This window comes from Phaenicophaeus curvirostris, chromosome Z (genome assembly GCF_032191515.1).
Source record: "Phaenicophaeus curvirostris isolate KB17595 chromosome Z, BPBGC_Pcur_1.0, whole genome shotgun sequence".
In the NCBI taxonomy this organism is placed as follows: domain Eukaryota; kingdom Metazoa; phylum Chordata; class Aves; order Cuculiformes; family Cuculidae; genus Phaenicophaeus; species Phaenicophaeus curvirostris.
This window is the reverse complement of record NC_091431.1, coordinates 13,531,193-13,550,166: the sequence shown is the minus strand read 5'-3', so window position 1 is coordinate 13,550,166 and position 18,974 is coordinate 13,531,193. Positions and strand designations below refer to the sequence as shown.

Sequence of the window (18,974 nt, the reverse complement as noted above, 5' to 3'; positions counted from 1 at the left end):
GCAGACCTCCCTCAACATCTATACATTTAGCTTACAGGCTAAAAATATAATTTATGTACTCAAAACAGACAAGAAAACAAAAGCCTATTTCTTAGTGCAATCACCCAGATACTCCCTTGTGTCTCATATCTTCGTATTTACTTGATATCTTATATCTCCTAGTTTCGTTCTTTGTAGACACAAACACCCACACACAAATATATTCACACAACTTTTGATTGAGGTTTTGGATACATAAAAGTAGTCAGTTCAGTGTTAGTATCACCATGGCAACAAAAACTTGATGCTCTTATAAACACTATCTGTAACATGCTCTGTAAGCCTGCATGCCAGCTTTCCTTAATTGCTCCATGTAATATGGCCTAGTGAATGAAGTAACAGTACTTTTGAATGCATTGTTTCATGCATCTGTAACAACAGTTAGTGGTTTTTCATATTTATTATCCTGATATTAAAAGTAATCAAACCAGCAATCAAACCACACTGAAATGACCAAATGTGTGTCCATCTGGTTTCTCACACTAATAGTATGTTGCATGTGGTGATGTCCCAGCATCTATGTGATGGCTTGCCAACGGTAATGGGGTGATGTGTGAGCATCATATTCTTTCTGTGGGAAGGACAGCATCTAAATCTATAAGATAATACTATGCTGATGTGTGACAGCAGACAAATTATATTTTATGTCATAAGCACTCGTCTTCAAAACTGGTGAAGCAAACCATTCTCACTTTTAGTTACTCTTCTGCTAGGCATGGCTTCTAGAAAAAAAACTGGTTCAAGTTACTTCATTACAGCTAGGACCTAGAAAACAAATTTAAAGAAAAAGTAAAATTACATGCAAATATATTAAGATTTGGGGGGTGGAGGGTGGTACAGAGGCATGTACATATGCTTACCTCTGTGTCAATGGTCCCAAAGTAGTACATATATGATGAGTCCATAGGTCACAAAAGTGCAGAGCAGTTTGTAGGGTGAAAATAGAGGCAAAGCTTTGGTAATAGAGGCAAAACCATCTGTAGCTGTGAAGAAGCAAGCATGCAGTCTCTGGCTACATCTCCGTATTTCTCTGTAATTTTACAGCTGGTGAGGAAAAATGTTTTATATAGGTTGTTGGCAGTATGGCAAGTAAGTAGCACCATGATAGTACCGCAGAAAACAAGGTCTAAAGTAAACCTGAGCTCCTTAACCTCCCCAGAAATGTTGACATGTGCTTGTCATCTCAAAGACTTTCTGATTACAGTGGAGCATCAATTCTGTGGGCTGAAACACAGGAGTGTATTTTACTCTTTTATTCTTAAAACCTTCGTATTCCATGAGTGGTTAAGATAAAGAGACGTTATTAAAATCTTGAGTCTTTCAATGAGACTTTTCAGATTTTGAGGGTTTTTTCTTTGTCTATTACAAACCCAAGCAGCTTGGAATGTTTTTAATCTAATCAATTGCTGTAAGCTTTTGTAGAAGGAAAAGGTATTTGGAGGAAAAATGCAGAAAAACTAAAATTGTTTGAAAGTCTCACTGAAGGGTGACTTTGTGTTTATGTATCAACTTTTTTGTCTGCTGATTAATTTCAAGAGATAACAAAAAATATATTCTGAGCGTGTTTGCTGTGATTCAGCCAATATTCAACCAATTTCTTAACATTTGGGATTGATTAATTGTTTGAGCCAGCTTTTAATTTTCTGTAATAACATATGTGAGTGGAGAAGTCATTTTTGTGACATAACCTTTTTCAGGAGTTGCAAAGCCAGCTGTACCCTGTCTGCTTTCTACTCTGCCTTTTATTTAGTGTGATAGCATGAGAAGTAGCTACTCACAAAGACTCTACAGAAACAGATCTGCTCTGTTGCTTGTTTCTCGTGGACATCTTGCAAAAAAGAGCAGGCCTGGTTTGAACTATGAGATTTATAGTATCGCCCAAGGCTGACGTAGCTAAGGTTACATAGCAAAGACATTCTGCGCATTGCACAGCCCATGACGATCATGTCCTGTGGAACCACCCTTCTTATAAGCTCTTTCTCTTTGTTTAGTCATAATGAGTATAATTTGTGTAGGTAAGCTGCATAAAAAAAAAAAATGTAATGTAGTGAACTATGACTACAAAGTGCTCTTTGCACAGGTTGTCTGTGCACCATGTGATAGCACTATCATTGCTTAAGTAGGTTTATTCTGGTGGAGGAACTATGTAGCTTTAGTTAACCCATGTGTTAAAATAAGCTGGGAATGTACAATAATCACAAAACCCCAGTAAGGATCTCACAGTGCCAGGGAAGTTAAACTTTTGTGTGCTCTCTGCTATTTCAGTTTTTGCTTCAGCTCCCATCTTTCAATGAATAATTTTAATTCCAGATTCAGCTTTAATATTCAAAGTTAATGAAGAGAATTTCTTCATCTAGGACCTAGACAAAAGGCAATTAAGTCAGAATGGGAATTCTTCCCATTAGTCCTTTTTGGGCTTCAGGGCAGGTCATATTGGTTATAAAAGTTTTTACTAAAGTGCATCTACTAACGTGCCTTAAATAGGAATGGAAAGGATGCCACAAGAAGTACCTCTGGTATTTGTAAATGGCACGTTGAAAGTTTTCCCTGAGTATCTTTTCATGGTGGACTTAATATTATACCTTTTGAATTTACTTCTTTTCCCTAAAGAAAGAGGAATGAAGAGAATTTTCCTTTAGGACTAAAAGAAAAGCTTATCTCTGTGACCTGACTCTATCATCCTATCTTCTAACTAGCATGAGCTCTTTATCAAAACTATTTTACAAGTGGTAATACATATAGATATTATTCTGACATTTGTGTGGCATTTTTGGCTGGTACCCTAAAAAGTATAGACATTTTGGGGTAGTTATTTCTGGGATGTACTATCATGCCAAAACCAGGAAGAGTATTCACAAATTCAGGGTACGTGAAGGAGGTAATAATAGCAGTGAACGACCTCAGTGTTTCTTAGCTAACCTCATTTTGTAGATAGTTAATACCCATTTAATCAATACTTTGTAACTAAAATGAAATTTTACAGGGCTACTAACTGCTGAACAATATGAGATTGATTATGGGCCTCTTCTCGAGATGATGTTCTAAATATGCCAGTATTTGAATAATTCATATCATTCGGTTAACGGCATTCATAACAACTAGCTTTGGGAGTTAAACAATGACTTAATAATAAGAAGAAACAGACCAAACAATTTTTTGTCTGTCTAGTTGCATAAACTCTCTGAAGCATAAAGTGAAAGTTCTCAACAAAAGCCAAAGTGAGTGCTTTATAGTAATATAACATATACTCCTCCATATTAGCATTACTGTGGCCAAACACTCCCTGTATTTATATTTTCCATTGAAGTAGGGTTTAATGTATATTTTTATTTTTTTCTTTTCCACAGGAAAGTAAATTGAATTAGTGGGTCAATTTAGAACTGATTCAGCGTGCCTAACTTGAAGCATTTAAATAATCTAATTTAGTAGCAAAGGCGATTAACTGCATTTAGATGGTTGGCTGGGGCTGAGCCATAAGGGGGTACAGAGATAACCTGAGAGATTTTTTTGTTACCATAAGGTATGACAGACTAGTGAGGCACACTGGAAACAACAGTATCAAAAAGGTGAAAGTTAATAGCAAAGTTGTAAAGAGATTATGTTAGATCTGCATCTATGTAGGTGAAACAAAAAGGGTCTGGGATCAGAAATACCTGAGTAATTGGTTTGTCTGCAAGGTGCAATGCCACAATCATGTTAGGAATTACTATTTGTGAAATGACCTATAGCAAATGACTCTGTTAGTTCTAGGCTACCACAGTTATAAAATAAAACATGCTGGCTTTTCTCCATGTAATAAATTCTCTTCCAGAATGGCTGCTGTGGATAAATCACTGCATTACTTAATCTGGATGCTAGTTAAAACACATATCACTGCTACTATGCTGACTGCATTAATGGCCTCGACTAAATCTGGAGCTGGGCAGACAGTGCTGATAAGAAGAGTAACAAAAAGCCACAGAAAGGCAAGATACATCAACATCTTATATCCAGGTGCTAGCAATGCTTTGCAACAGGGAAGATAATAGTTACTCACCTGCTCTGAGCTTCCTGAACCACATCACATGCCATGTCCTACTCTACAGCCCTTTACTCTTGATGTGACGTCTGGGTAAAACAGCAAAGCTGTTGTTTTCGGGGCCTTTAGTGGTTTCTAGATGGAAAAGGAAATATGGAAGGGATCTTTCAGTCTCACTACATTTCCTGGTATTAACAGAATCAAATCAAGTTATTCTTTTCCTGAGTTTATTACAAACACCTCCTCTGGCAAGTGTCCCTATCTTTCATCAAAAGATGTTTCTATGGTTGCCTTCCACCTGGCTTTATCAGAACTATGACTTTAAAAAAAAAAGATGACAAAATTAAATTTCAGTCCTTCAATAACTGATGAAATCAGCAGGGAAGGGTTGCTGTAATAAATCTTTGAATGCCAGTGTAACCTTGATCCCTTATTCATCCATACTTCTGTATACCAATAGTATTAGAAAAATTTCATATATTTTGTGCTAGAAAAGATGGAGATTTATAGCAATGCTGTTTTATCTCATAACTGAAACAAGTAAGCATCATGGTTCTCTATAAACTTCATTTCTGTTTATGAACCAAGGTTCATGTAAAACTACATTTACAATCTCAGAGGGCCAGTGTTTCTCGGAGGCTTTAGACTGAGCATTTTTTGGAAGCTTGCCTTTAAGCTATACTAAGACATTCCTGTTTTGTATGAAATACTAGTGATGTTATTACTAACAGCACAATAACAAATTAGAGTAATGTGGTTATAAATTCTGGCCAGGAGCATCACATATGGTGTCTTCCTAAAGTCACTCCATCTTCTCTTCCTTCTTCTCTCCTGCATGTTATAATGTAGATGAGACAGATGCAACTGAATTTTTAATCTTTTGTTTTTTTGAAGGACATAGCTTCTGCCCACTGAATATACTAATATTTGATCTCAAATTGAAAAGGAATATGAACTTTTCATCTGGTACAGTCCCTAATCTTTGTTGTTCTGTTGCTTTGGCAAATGATGACCATGAATTTAGTCTTTTTTTTCTACAGTGCTAACAGTTATTAAACATGTTGACTGGTTGGTTTTGTGGTTCCCTTTGGACCGTTTGTGGAAAACAATTATGAAGCAGTTCTCTCCAGTCATATGGTCCTACATTTACTCACACCTAAAACTAAAACTCTGCACACCCTATGCAGATTTGCAGTACCGGTTCTGAATTGCCTGTGAAAATGATTCACTGTGCAATCTACAGGAACTCATAAAATTGCCTTGTTCATATTGCTGCTTGCTCTTGGGGAAATGTTCCTTTTCATTTGTTTTGTTTCCTTTTGGATATGGATTTTTTTCAAGTTCCAGTAAAATCTTGATTGACGACTACATCAGCTCAAGGACATGGCTTAGTAGCAGATAGGAATGGTTGGACTAGATGATCCAAGAGGTCTTTTCGAACCTGTCAATTCTATGATTCTATGATCTTCATCACTGTAGACAACTGAATGATTTAGCATCCTCAAACAGTTATGTGTCAGTCATTGTGAGTCACTATTACACCAGTCAAAATTGTTTAAGAATATTTAATCCTACAGTATTAGTACTGAGATTGGGAAACACAGTGTACTAGTTAATTTTTCCATTCCTGTATAAAAAGACTTTGACTCTATAACCTGCTGTGATGATAAAAGTTGTCTAATCATAAAGTCAATATAATTGTGGTAGTTGAAAGGAATACAGTTAAAACACATTTCAAGGATTGCTGGGAGCTTTTTAAACTGATAGAGTTGATTTTATTCCCCACCTCTTGGATGCAAAATGCACTTGAGGGAGTATGCCTCAAGTGATTTTCTTTTTATTTAGTCTTGGTTACATGAAGTGTAGAAGGCACCAAATGACTGGCAGCACATGAAGTCAGCCTTCAACAGTGTACGCAGCACTGACTCTGAGGTATTGTATCTTATCCTTTGGCACTGTCAATTAACTTCATTTGACTGCCATGCCTGTGCTCTAGCTGAGCTCTTTGCAGTATCAGCACAGTGTCTTTGCATCATACACTATATACTGTGTAGACATAATCTATTTCTTGTAGCATCAGATTTAAATTAATCAATGTCAGGGTACTGACTTGCTGTTACATGGAGTTTAACCTAAGCAATTCAGTGTTCATTGTTTATTCTAGCTACAGAAAACTTCCTCCTTGAAATGCCAGTTCAAGTTAGATTCCATTACCTGTAGGTGTTAAATGCACCTTACCCAAGTTTCATAAAATGCTTCATGCCATGAGAAGGTAAGGCAATGGGCATCCTTGGATCTGAGCTGGAGCCAGAAGCAGTTCGATGGACAGGGGTCCAGTGTCAAGCCTAAATCCATTACTCTCAAAATAAACTTAAATTTCAGTAGGACTTGTAGAACTGATCAGTCTTTTTTTGTTTGTTGTTTTTTTCTTGTAAGTTGTTTCCTCACATTACTATAGAAGTATCATCTTCTTACAAGGTCTTTACTGTGAATTGAACTTAAATTCCAGGGGTAAATCCCTCAAAATACTACTGATTTTTATCATACTTGATATTTTTCAAGTTAATGTATGTACTGTTAAGGGGTCCTTTATAACTATACAAGCTACTATCTTTTTTGAAAAGATATGTTAAACTCTTGTTCTTATCCTGGTGATCCTCTTTGTTTTTTTAAAACATAGTCACCCACATAATTAGAATATATAATGTTCTGTCCTAGATCTGAATGCACAAAGCAAGGCTTCCTAAGCTATTTTTCTTTGCAGCTGCCACAGAAAAATACTTTTGAAAATGCTTTTAGTGCTAAAACAGCACGTTCATTACAGTCATTGCACAGTTGCAATATTTTGAGTTTTATTAAACTCTGACTTGAAAAATTTAAAACACATAGAAGAAGCCAAACACATAAGGTCAATTAATTTTTGCTGTATCCATATGCACTGAAAGGAACTACTGGAGGCATGATGTTAGCCCCGTGAGGATTTTGTATGAAAGAAACCTGCAGAGATTTGAAAGCAGATTTTTTTCTCCCATCACTAGGATTTTCATACAAACATTGGCAATATGTAGACTTAATTGCAAAACACAGCATCCTGTTTCTATTGCATGTGTTACATCAAGCTCAATACTACCTAAAAGGAAAGCTCAGTTTGTGACTCAGAGCATGGATACTGATCAGGAAAGCCTCTGAAAGGAAGGATTCTTTCTATTAAAGCTGACAAGTGAATAAAATTGCATAGCTTATATTTACAGATATCCAGATAAGGCTGTAGGGAAGACCAGTATGTAGAGGCTTTTTACCTCTTGAAACTCCGTGGAAGTTAAATAGTGTGTATATTAAATAAGTATTTAAAAATTAATTAATTTTTTCATTTTTATAATTATCTGACCAAAGCTTCCATTCATTAAGTAGAACTTGAATTTCTTTTGAGTTTGGATTTCAGCCAGACTATAAACTCTTTGGCAGATTGCTTCTAGGTGGGTTTTTTGTAATCATTTTGTTTCTTGAAGTGCAGTATTTGATTTGTTGTGCAATAAAAATGGAGGCCGGGGCATGGAAATGAACTAGTGTAGGAAGATACTATAAAGTGATTAAAGCCATGGTTTCATTAGAAACTGCTTCTTCAGAGTAAACAGGAAATAATATCGCCACATAAATTTCCACATAAAAAACTCTCCTAGATTGTTGTCTGGAAAAAGTAAAATTGGGAATGTGGTTAAAAGTTTATTAGATATATGCATAACTGGATCGAAGAAAATTTATTTGATGTTGCATTATATTTCCCTTTTCCCAGAGAGCGAAATGTAAGGTATTACTAGTCAGTATACCCAAAGCACAAAGGATCAATGGCTGGTTGGTATTTGACTGTGTTTTCTTATTTGTTTTTGGAGATGGTCTTCATTTAATTATCAACAGTATTATAAATATATGGAAAAATATTTACTTGATCATTTATTAATATTCTTGAATTCCATGTAGAGAATGAAGTCTGCATATGAGGCTTCCAGAAACCTTTATGCCTGATTGGTTATTATTCTATTTTAACTACATTTTAAAATATAGTTAGGAGTCCAATAGTAGCTTCTAGAGCTGTCCTCTTCTAAATATGTCTTTCTTTCTTTTCTTTTTTTTTTTTCTTGGAAACCTAGAATAAGGGGAAAAGGTTTCCCAAGACCTGAATCTCTTCTAATTTATACCTCTCTAAATGCCTGGTGTAAATCCATTCTCCTCATAGCAATTGCAAATATGCCTGGATTTTCCTGTTAAATGTGAGAAAGATACTGTAAAGAATCTGATCTTTTATAGGCAGCTTCTCTTCTCTCAGTCATTTTAAAACTCTAAAATACCCACTTTTATTCTAGTGGTTAATGAATGTTTATTAATTACTTACAGGGAGAACTATGGCAAAACTGATTTTTTTTCCCTCAAGAACAAAAATATCAGAAGCCTAACTATTTCAGATAAGTAGCAGAGAAATAATGAGAACCCCTCAAAAAAACCAAAACCAAAACAAAACACTCAGCATTAAAATTCTGTCTTTATCTACCTTCCCATTGTGTACACATTAAGATATTGTAACACTGACATTTGCTTATCTGAATTTTTTAATAGAAGATAGATTACATGACCAAATGAGACAAAATGTTGAGACCATATTGTAAAGAATAAAGGAATTAAACTATTTGGATATTAGATACCTGATCTAACTCCCTGTATTCCTGTCTGCTATCCCAAATAGCAGGGATTGCACTAGATCGGCTCCACTAACTAGGGAGCAGAGGCAAGATTCATTTGCAAGAGGCAAGTGCTAGCATAATTTAATGTGTTACTTACATTGTCCCAATTGTTTACTATTTTGTATTTTCATTTTCTCCTTTTACCACACATCTGCCTGCATCTTAATGCAGTTCTTACAGGATGACAGCTCTTTGTTAAGCTTCACTTGATGCAAAAGGTACAGACTTTAGCAAGAGAGTGACGGTGCAAATGCTACAGATTGTTTTACCATTGACTTCACTGCAGAGATGAGGCTAATAATGATGGCATAGTTTGATCTGGATATCACATTCTGAATTTCGTAAGAATATAGTTTGCTTTCAATGTTGTCTGAATACTGTTGAACTCTCTGTACATTGTCTATTGTACTTCAAGGTGTTGAGGTCTACTCAGACAAGTATACAGGGAATGTTCATCTCCATTGATAGCCATTGATATTTTGCTAGTGACTGTTTTGAAGTCTGCATTTTGGCCACAATCTTTAGATACATGAATTTTAAGTGAGGAACAAGGAAAGGTCTCTTTGCTTTACAGAACGTCTGTGTGTTTTTAATTTCACAAAGAAATTAAAACTGAAGTTAACTGAGGCTCTTTTATGAGATTGCAAATTGGCTTCTACTAGAACACAAGATTCAGCCTTTGGTAAATTATCAAAATGTTGCATTTCCTTTTTAAGAAAGAAATGTGCAGCAGTAATCCTATATAGCAGCAATATATTATATTCCAGTAATACACTAGTAATATCCTACATATCAATTACATATATGTGTGTATATACATACATATAGAATCATAGAATCATAAAATAATTAGGGTTGGAAGGGACCTTAAAGATCATCAAGTTCCAACCCCCCTGCAATGGGCAGGGACATCCCACTAGATCAGGTTACCCAAGACCCCATCCAGCCTGGCCTATATGAACATATAAGAAGGGTACAGGGGTTTGGTTCATTGTTTTTCATTTATTTATGTGCATATATGCATGAAATGAATGAAAGATAAAAGGAATTAATGCAGGTGTAAAGGTGGTCATTTAAATGCTACAGCTATATTTCACCTGTCATTCAAAAAAAAAAGAAAAAGAGTCAGAGGAATCTAGAATCAAAATTGTGTCCCTAAGATGATGAGCATTAACATTGTGCTGCTATTTCAGATAAACTTGCAGAAGAAGATGCGAGTCACTGGAGTTATAACTCAAGGTGCCAAGAGGATTGGAAGCCCAGAATATGTAAAATCTTACAAAATTGCATATAGTAACGATGGGAAGTCATGGACAATGTACAAAGTAAAAGGCACAAATGAAGATATGGTAAGATTAAGACATCTATATATGCATATATCTTCTGATTTTAGCTGCCTTCAGAGGTATGAGGTACCTCTAGCAGATAAGCACAATTGTCTGACAGTATGATATAGGTTGCCTTGTTATTATTTTTTCTCGGAAAAAATCCATGAATAAATTTGCACTTTCTGTCTGCTTAGAATTTATTATACTTCAATTGGTGGTTATATAAATACTGAGTCCCAAGACTAGAATAATTACATTTATTACTCTTAACTGATTTTCATTTTAATTAGTTTACTAGTAATTACTCATTACTCTTTTTTCAACTTAGGTTTATTACATTGGCAGATTAGTGTTAACCCTTAAAAACATAGAACCCACTCTTCAATGCTAATTTTTTTAGAGTGTTGTGCATACAAAGCAACCAAAATCCCTTTACTCTTTTAGTTATGATGGAACCAAGACACTTTGCAGCATAAGACACAGTTTCTCTATTAGGAAATCAAAATGCTATGTGAAAAGGAATATAATGAGGGAAGAAAACAATGTACAAGTATATCTGATTAGAGTGAGGAGCAAATAGAAGAATGCTAACAGGTTTAATACAGCTTCCCCTGCAATCAGTGGGAGGATTGCAGTGTACTTCAGTGGGAGTTGGTTCAAGTTCTTGAAGCAGAGGGGAAAAAATAAATGCCAATCAGCATAAATAATTGCAAACAAAATTAAATTTGAACTATTTAATAAGCTAATTAGGAAAGAAGACACAATTTAGTTGCATTAGTAGCTTCATTTTCTAGAAGTAACAAGATAAGAGGTCCTGATTCAGCGCAGATGGAACATGCATGCCAAAGCAAGACAATGACAGTGTATTTTACTTAAAAACTTGCATACTGGACAAGAGAAAAGATGAAACAGGCACTGTTTGGGGAAAGCTTGCAAAGAAATGTGCAGGGATTGTTAGAAGAGCCATGCAAATATTTTTGAGATGTAGAGATCAATCTAACCTCCAGTAATCGTTCTGCCACATTTTTATGAGTATGTCATTTTATCACAGGTATTTCGTGGAAATGTGGACAACAACACCCCATATGCTAATTCCTTCACACCTCCAATTAAGTCGCAGTACCTACGGCTATATCCTCAGGTGTGCAGAAGGCACTGCACATTGAGAATGGAACTTCTTGGCTGTGAACTGTCAGGTGAGTTTTATTCAGTTACTGCACCTCAAGAGTCAGCCATCAAGTAGCATGTTTTTGTGCCCAAGGTCTAAACCACATGCAGTTTATTCCTGGTGAAATTCAGTTGGCAGGGCTGAGTTTATTCAGACAGTTATCTCTTCTTATGTAAATTATGTAAGCAGCAAAACTAACCTAAATAATGTGACAATAGTTGCTTGCAGTAGAGCAGTAATAGTAGTACGGTAATCTGGTAGCAATGTAATAACACTTTGTGAATCTGTATGCACTGGCCTCCAACTATGTGCAGCCTAGAAAAAGTCATTTGTACCAGTTTTAATAAGTATCAACAGCTGTAAGGACCTGTTATGTTACATTCTATGCAGACCATGAAACAAAGAGTCTCTAACTTGAATTATTCAAGCTCCACCAGGGGAGATTTAGGCTGGACATTAGGAAAAAATTCTTCACAGAAAGGGTCATTGGGCACTGGCAGAGGCTGCCCAGGGAGGTGGTTGAGTCACCTTCCCTGGAGGTGTTTAAGGCATGGGTGGATGAGGTGCTAAGGGGCATGGTTTAGTGTTTGATAGGAATGGTTGGACTCGATGATCCAGTGGGTCTCTTCTAACCTGGTTATTCTATGATTCTATACTCAGCACAGCATATATCAGGTGCTGAAAACGGTTTCTGAGAGATGAAGTTGTTTGTGCAGTGCTGTGTAGCAGAGTCATGGCAGAAGCAGGAATTAAGTAATTTCTCCTGGCCGCTGAGTGACCACACTGATGTGCTATGTCACATCTGCAGAGGCACAAGGATGCTTCAGCTGTCATCAAGGACCACTCAAGGAGCAGCAAGATACATTTTGCTGGAATGCTTTAGTCAAGGTTCAGTTTAGATTTGTTTTGTGGATTTTTAGAAGAAGCAGGGATTGCATCTCGTAGGAAAAAGTAAATGAACAAGTGGAACAAATATAAACCCTCTCAAGGTTTGTAATAGCAGAAGATATAGCTCATTAATATAAAGCCTGACCTCTAGCCACCTTCTGCAACAATCATGTTTCCTTACAAATTCAGTAAAGCATGTAAATTTTTTATCTTTCAGTAGATCAACCTTTCACTGGTGGGAATACTCCACTGAATTAATTTAAGAATTATATTTATGTGGCTGCCTGCTTACTGTACAAACAATAGCCACCTAGTTCACAAAAGACATATCAAAACAGCAGGAGTTAAATAATACTCAGTCCTCTGGTGGCCAGATTCAGAAATGAAAAGTTAATGCATTAATCTCACTGTAGCCCTTTTCCAATATAGATAGGTTTGAGAATAAATAGAAAATTCTGTCTAGCTGCTGCACTCTATTAGAATTTTTTTTTTATGTCTTCCATTTCTGGAACCACAATTTAAAGTAAGTCCTTGCCAGAATGACCAGGAATTGTTTTGCTCAAAGAACTGTGAAAACTACTGAAGTGAATTCATTTCACTGGACTCTTAACAGTTTCAAGGTCAACATTTCTTAGAACTGTAGGCAGCTGAGACTCAGAACTATTTCAATCTTACTGTAAGAATAGTATAATTATACATAACGACAGACTAATTCACTCTAATTCCAGGTGATCTTTCTTAGGCAGAAAAGCACTTTGAGAGCCCTGGCTTCTCTTATAAGTCCTGATGCTTGAGAAGAGAGTCACTACTGAAGGGAAGGCGACTATCTCACAGCACCATTTCATCATAAAAGCTAATTCTTTCTTAGGACAAACTTTGGCAGAATGTTCAATTTAATCTGCTCTATGCTCATAAATAGCTTTTCTTATTAGACCCCTCATTCAGATCTTATTGAAAACCATGATCAATGCTTACGGAGTTGGCTATGATTAAATTAGGCATTCATTTTCATGGCCTTATATGCCTGCCTTATATGTTTTACACATCTCTGTGTTATAAATATCCTTCCCTTTATAGAGTATTGATATAAGTGGAGAAACAAATCACAGCTACTATTTATTAGAATGCCTTTGTTCATTAAGTTGTTAATATTAGTAGCATCACGGTGCTGTTTTCAAAAACAGATAATTGTTCTCACAACACAGTTACTCATGTAATTCACTCACACTCAATCACCTGCTTATAGCAAGCTCTATGTTCTTGCATGCACTCCATGATGAAAATTGTTGATGCTTGTGTATGTTGGTGGCTATGTACTAACTCAGCAAAATCTTGGTGTTCTGAGTTTGCCAGTTCTTGCAGAGGGATGCTGCTCCCCAGAACATAGCTATCTAATTTTCCTCTCTTTGGTGTGTTGTTGTCTGGTATCATTTTCTCTATCCCTACAGTACTTACAGGCGCCATTCACACAAACTCACATACAAGGGGACTTTGTAACATTTGCATTTTATACTAGATTCCCCTCCTGTTCGTTTTCAGTACTATCTAATCTGGAAAGAAATCCTATGCTACTTAATATTAATTTTTTTTAAATATCTTGATTTTCAAAAAAGAAAAATATTACAGTATTAACCAACAAAATCACCTTTGCCCTCAAATAATTTACCAATGTTGCTTTTCATTTTTGCCAACTTTGCATGAATCCTGGCCCAAGACAAGAAGCATGTAGACCCATTTGTGGTTTTGTGTCCACTGCACTGGATGTTTGATATTTCCTTTGAGGGTGTGAGCTTTCTTGAGACAAGAGGTAGATGAAAGGCGTGGTACAGGATGCACACTGAAGAGTAAAATTTTGCCTTCAATAATTGACAACAGACATTAACCTTTGTGTGGACTCTTTCAGTTTTCAGTTGCTAATCCTCAGTCATCCTCATTGTTTCTCTGCTCATGTTTCTTTAGGCTAGACCAAATAAGAAGCAACTCCAATCTTATACCTAGATAGATTTAAATGTACAGAGTTATCAGGTACCATTTATCACAGATGGTGGTGTCCAAAGAGTCTCAAACATTTTGACATAAGATGCTCCACTTAGCATAGTGGTAAGCAGGTCTATATTAGCTCTCAGTAACTTTAACTGGTTGTAAAAATGAGAAGGGAGGTTATATCCTTCAGAAAGGGACATTGCAGAGCAAATTCAAAGAAGATACAGTGCAGTGATGAGATGTCCCAGGGAGTCATGAGCATTATTGTAAATGCACTTCTGTGACTATCTGCAGATACAATGTTTAGTACTAGCTTGGTGATTCTGTCTTTTGTGCTCTAGGTTACAGCTTGCCTATCAAAATCAACATTCATTTTCTTCTGGCACTACCTCAGTGTGCCATAGGAGCTTGGAAGCAACAGGGTCTGCTATTGATCTGTGTTACATAGCACTAAGACATTTTTCTGCCACCCATGTGCATCATGTTTCTCTTCTGATTATCTTCTTAATTTCTCCTGTTACTTTTAACAACTGTCTTCGTCCTACCTTTGGGGCAGAGAAGAAGGCAGGTGAATGCAAAATACCATTAATGCATGCACAGATACACCAGCAAGCACATCTGTTGTTTCATAAGTCAATAATAATGCTCAGAAAAGATATAACTATTTTTGATGGATTGGAGGATTGGACCAGCACTGAAAAACAGTTTTGACAATCCATATTTTTGTGTCAGGAACCACCTTCATATTCCTCACATGGAACATTCCTGCTGACAGCCCTTGTGATCTGGAGTGACACTTCAGAACTGAATAATAGGCAAAGTCCTTCTCTAAAGCAACACATGACTCTTTCTCATTTTTGCAAACAATTGCCCTTTCCTACTCCCAGGAAAATTGTTTTGCTGTTCTTTTGACCTAGGTAGTTCATTCTACAAAAAAAAGCTGTGTGATTCCTATTTGTGTACTGACAATCAGTTCTGAAAGGCTAGGGTTTATTTTAAAAAATTAACTCTTTTTAGTTTTTAATTGAATATGGAAAATATTAGTATTTCAAATTTTAAATACAGTTGTTACTACCTTAAAGAGCATATTATTATCTGTCTCTGGTAATATGCATTTGCTCCTGCTGTTAGACCCCTCCACAAAGGGGTTGGTCTTAAGTTCCTTGTTTGAATATCTAATAATTCCACTAAATTCTGTGTGTTAAACCTATGGGAGAAAGAGAAAGTAGAATCTGACCATAAGATCTTCTCTAATGATATCAAACAAACCGTGACAAGAATAAAGTGTTTGAATCTGTGTACACATACTGTGGAGGAAATAGACTTTTAAGAAAAAGAGAACCAGCTTTGATATCTAGCTTAAATAGAGTGAAAAACAAAATAAAAACTTCCAGTGTGCTTTAAGCATTTACACAGTGCTCTATCAAGAGAGAGTAGCTAAGTAGAGTCATGGTTCCAGCAGGAAGGCTGTCCTAACTTACATATGTGCTTTACGAAACACAGCTTGTGACTCAGCAAATGATTACCTGATAGGAAACAGCAGGGTGGGATGTGAGTGTCGGGTGGAAAAAAAAAATCTCTGTCTTCCCAATGATATATAAAGTCAGCGTTCTGCGAAATCACAGTGGTGATGCACTTCTTGCAAACATTGGTACGTTACGTCTGCAGCACATTCTCACTCATCGGGTTAGAATATGTTAAAATAGTATCTGCATTTTAATTCTACCAACTCAGCTACTGAGCAAAGTAGCTACTGAACTGATTTGTAAAGTGAAAACTTCAGGGCAACTGAAAGTTTTTGACAGCTGGAAGGAAAAGAGAAAACTGGGTTTTTTTATGTTCCCATCTCTATCTTTCACTGTTTTCTTCAACAAATTAATTATTACTCCACCCAGACATACATCTACTTTCCCTGACCTTTTGACAGCCCTCTTACTTTCAGCCACTTGACCTGAGTCTCTTTTCCTTGTTTTTAAACCACGTCACTTATCTGTCTCTCTTAGCTTCCAGTAATGTTACAGTGCTTATATCAAAGGGTGTCTCTCCTGTTGTCACCTTGTTTCTTCCCTCTCATTAGTCTAAATGTACCTTCTGTGTACAACACAGAGTCAATTGTTAATTTATTTCTTTTTATGGACAACTAACAGAGAAAGGAGAAGCTCAAGATCTATTTCCTGCTATGATCAATATGACCCAATGGTGTGGGGCATCCACCTGATTTAAACAAATAAGCCATTAAGTCATGATGTCTCCTACTATTCTTCTTCCTTCCCTGTAGTTTTTCTGTAGTATTCCACTCCGTTAGTGTCTGGGGGGATTTCTAAGTGTTTGGCTAGATGTCAGGTAATTCAAAAGCGGAGAACTCATGCTTGATTACATTCTACTTCAGCGGTGGATTTAAGAAAAATTAGTGTTTCCTCGGTAGGCAAACACTTGGTTAATGCGATGTGGCATAAAAGCATGATAAAATTGAACTGATTAGGGGAAACAATAGCAAGCTTCCAGCCAGGAAAATAAAACTAAGATAAGAAAAGTCTGCTTGTTTGCCTTTTCATATTTATATCAGGATAAAGTACGTTGAATTGTCTATTTTTTTTCTTGAGTCTTCCCAAATAACATTGAAATAAAGTGCCTTGACTTGGTCATTTTTCATTTGTTTGTTTGCAAGCTTTTCCAACAATAGTCTTGATTAAAGCCTTTTCCTCAAGAATTGCTAGTTTTCTTTCCAATAAGAGGAAATCTGAACCACTGACAATGATAAGCAGCTAGTGACAGAGATCTCACTTTACTGTTCCAGGTTGCTCTGAACCCCTGGGGATGAAATCAGGACACATACAGGACTACCAAATTACTGCCTCCAGTGTTTTCCGTACACTCAACATGGACATGTTTGCCTGGGAGCCCAGGAAAGCTCGGCTGGACAAGCAAGGCAAAGTTAATGCTTGGACCTCTGGCCATAATGACCAGTCACAGTGGTTGCAGGTAAAGTTTCATATACATTTTCCCAAAATTTCTTGCCTTTGTGTTTCAGATCTCGGGATGGTTGATGCATTTAAGATAACATTTGTATACTTCATTTTTTGAGTGTAGCCATACTAAGTTGGCAACACATAGATAATGAAGCTATCATGGAATCACCAGGCTGGAAAAAACGTCTTGGATCGTACCATCCAGCCATTCCTATCTCCCGCTACACCATGTCCCTGAGCACCTTGTCTACCCATCTTTTAAATACCTCCATCTTTTAAATACCTCAGCCGCTTCTCTGGGCAGCCTGGCACAGCTTGAGGCCATTCCCCCTTGTCTTGTCCCCTGTCACTTGTAAGAAGAGGCCAGCTCCCTCCTCTCTACAACCTTCTTTCAGGTAGTTATGCAGAGCAGTAAGGCCTCCCTTCAGCCTCCTCTTCTCAAGTCTAAACAATACCAATTCCCTCAGCTGCTCCTCCTAAGACGTCACCAGCTTCGCTGCTCCTCTGTGGACACACTGCAGAGCCTCAACATCCTTCTCTTGGTGAGGGGCCCAGAACTGAACAAGATTCGAGGTGTGGTCTCACCAGTGCCGAGTACAGAGGGAGAATAACCTCCCTGGACCTGCTGGTCACACCGTTTCTGATACAAGCCAAGATGCCATTGGCCTTCTTGGCTGTCTGGGCCACCGCTGGCTCATGTTCAGTCGGCTGTCAACCAACACCCCCAGGTCCCTCTCCTCCAGGCAGCTTTCTAGACAGACTTCTCCTAGTCTGTAGCACTGCACAGGGTTGTTGTGCCCCAAGTGCAGGACCCAGCATTTGGCCTTGTTAAACCTCATGCCATTGGACTCTGCCCAGCGGTCCAGCCTGTTCAGATCCCTTTGCAGAGCCTCCCTACCCTCCAGCAGATCGACACTTCCACCCAGCTTAGTGCCGTCCGCAAACTTTCTAAGGGTGCACTCGATGCCTTCATCCAGGTCATTGATAAAGACATTGAACAGGGCTGGTCCCAGCACTGAGCCCTGGGGAGCCCCACTTGTCACTGGCCTCCAGCTGGATTTCGCACCATTTCCCACCACTCTCTGGGCCCGGCCATCCAACCAGTTTTCCACCCAGGAGAGTGTGCGCCTGTCCGGGCCAGAGGCTGACAGGTTCTCAAGCAGAATGCTGTGAGAAACTGTGTCAAAGGCTTTACTGAAGTCCAAGAAGATACATCCACAGCCTTTCCCTCATCCAGTAGGCACGTCACCTTGTCATAGAAGGCGATCAGGTTAGTTTAGCAAGACCTGCCTTTCGTGAACCCATGTTGACTGGGCCTGATAACCTGGTTCTCTTGCATGTGCTTCATGATAGCACTCAAGGTCACCGTTTTCATGACTTTTCCCAGCACTGAGGTCAGACTGACTGGCCTGTAGTTCCCTGGATCCTCCCTGCATCCCTTCTTGTAGCTGGGCACAACATCAGCCAGCCTCCAGTCCAGTGGGATTTCCCCAGTCTTCCAGGACTGTTGGAAGTTGATGGAAAGGGGTTTGGCCAGCACATCCACCAGCTCCCTCAATACCCTTGGATGGATCCCATCCAGCCCTGTAGACTTGTGAATGTCTAATTGGCCAAACAAGTCTCTAACGACTTCCTCTTGGATCATGGGAGCTTTGTTCTCCTCCTCTAGCTCCTGGGGATGTACACATAGAAAACAACTTTCCTTGCTATTAATGACTGAAACAAAGAGGTGTTAAGTATCTCAGCCTTGTCTTCGTCCTTTGTCACAGTTGTTCCTTTTGCCTGTGAAATACCATGTAGATTTTCATGACTTTGATACGTCAGTTGCAGAAAACCCTGCTCAGG

General features: G+C 37.8%; 1 protein-coding gene across 1 annotated transcript in view; it reads left to right on the top strand.

Annotated features, from left to right (window-relative positions):
- Positions 1-18,974, top strand: part of EDIL3 (EGF like repeats and discoidin domains 3) — a 253,055-nt gene that overhangs the window by 191,955 nt on the left and 42,126 nt on the right. The window contains exons 7-9 of the mRNA XM_069880337.1: positions 9,987-10,142; positions 11,173-11,317; positions 16,958-17,142. Coding sequence (XP_069736438.1) covers positions 9,987-10,142; positions 11,173-11,317; positions 16,958-17,142 — 486 coding nt within the window. The remainder of the gene's footprint in view (positions 1-9,986; positions 10,143-11,172; positions 11,318-16,957; positions 17,143-18,974) is intronic.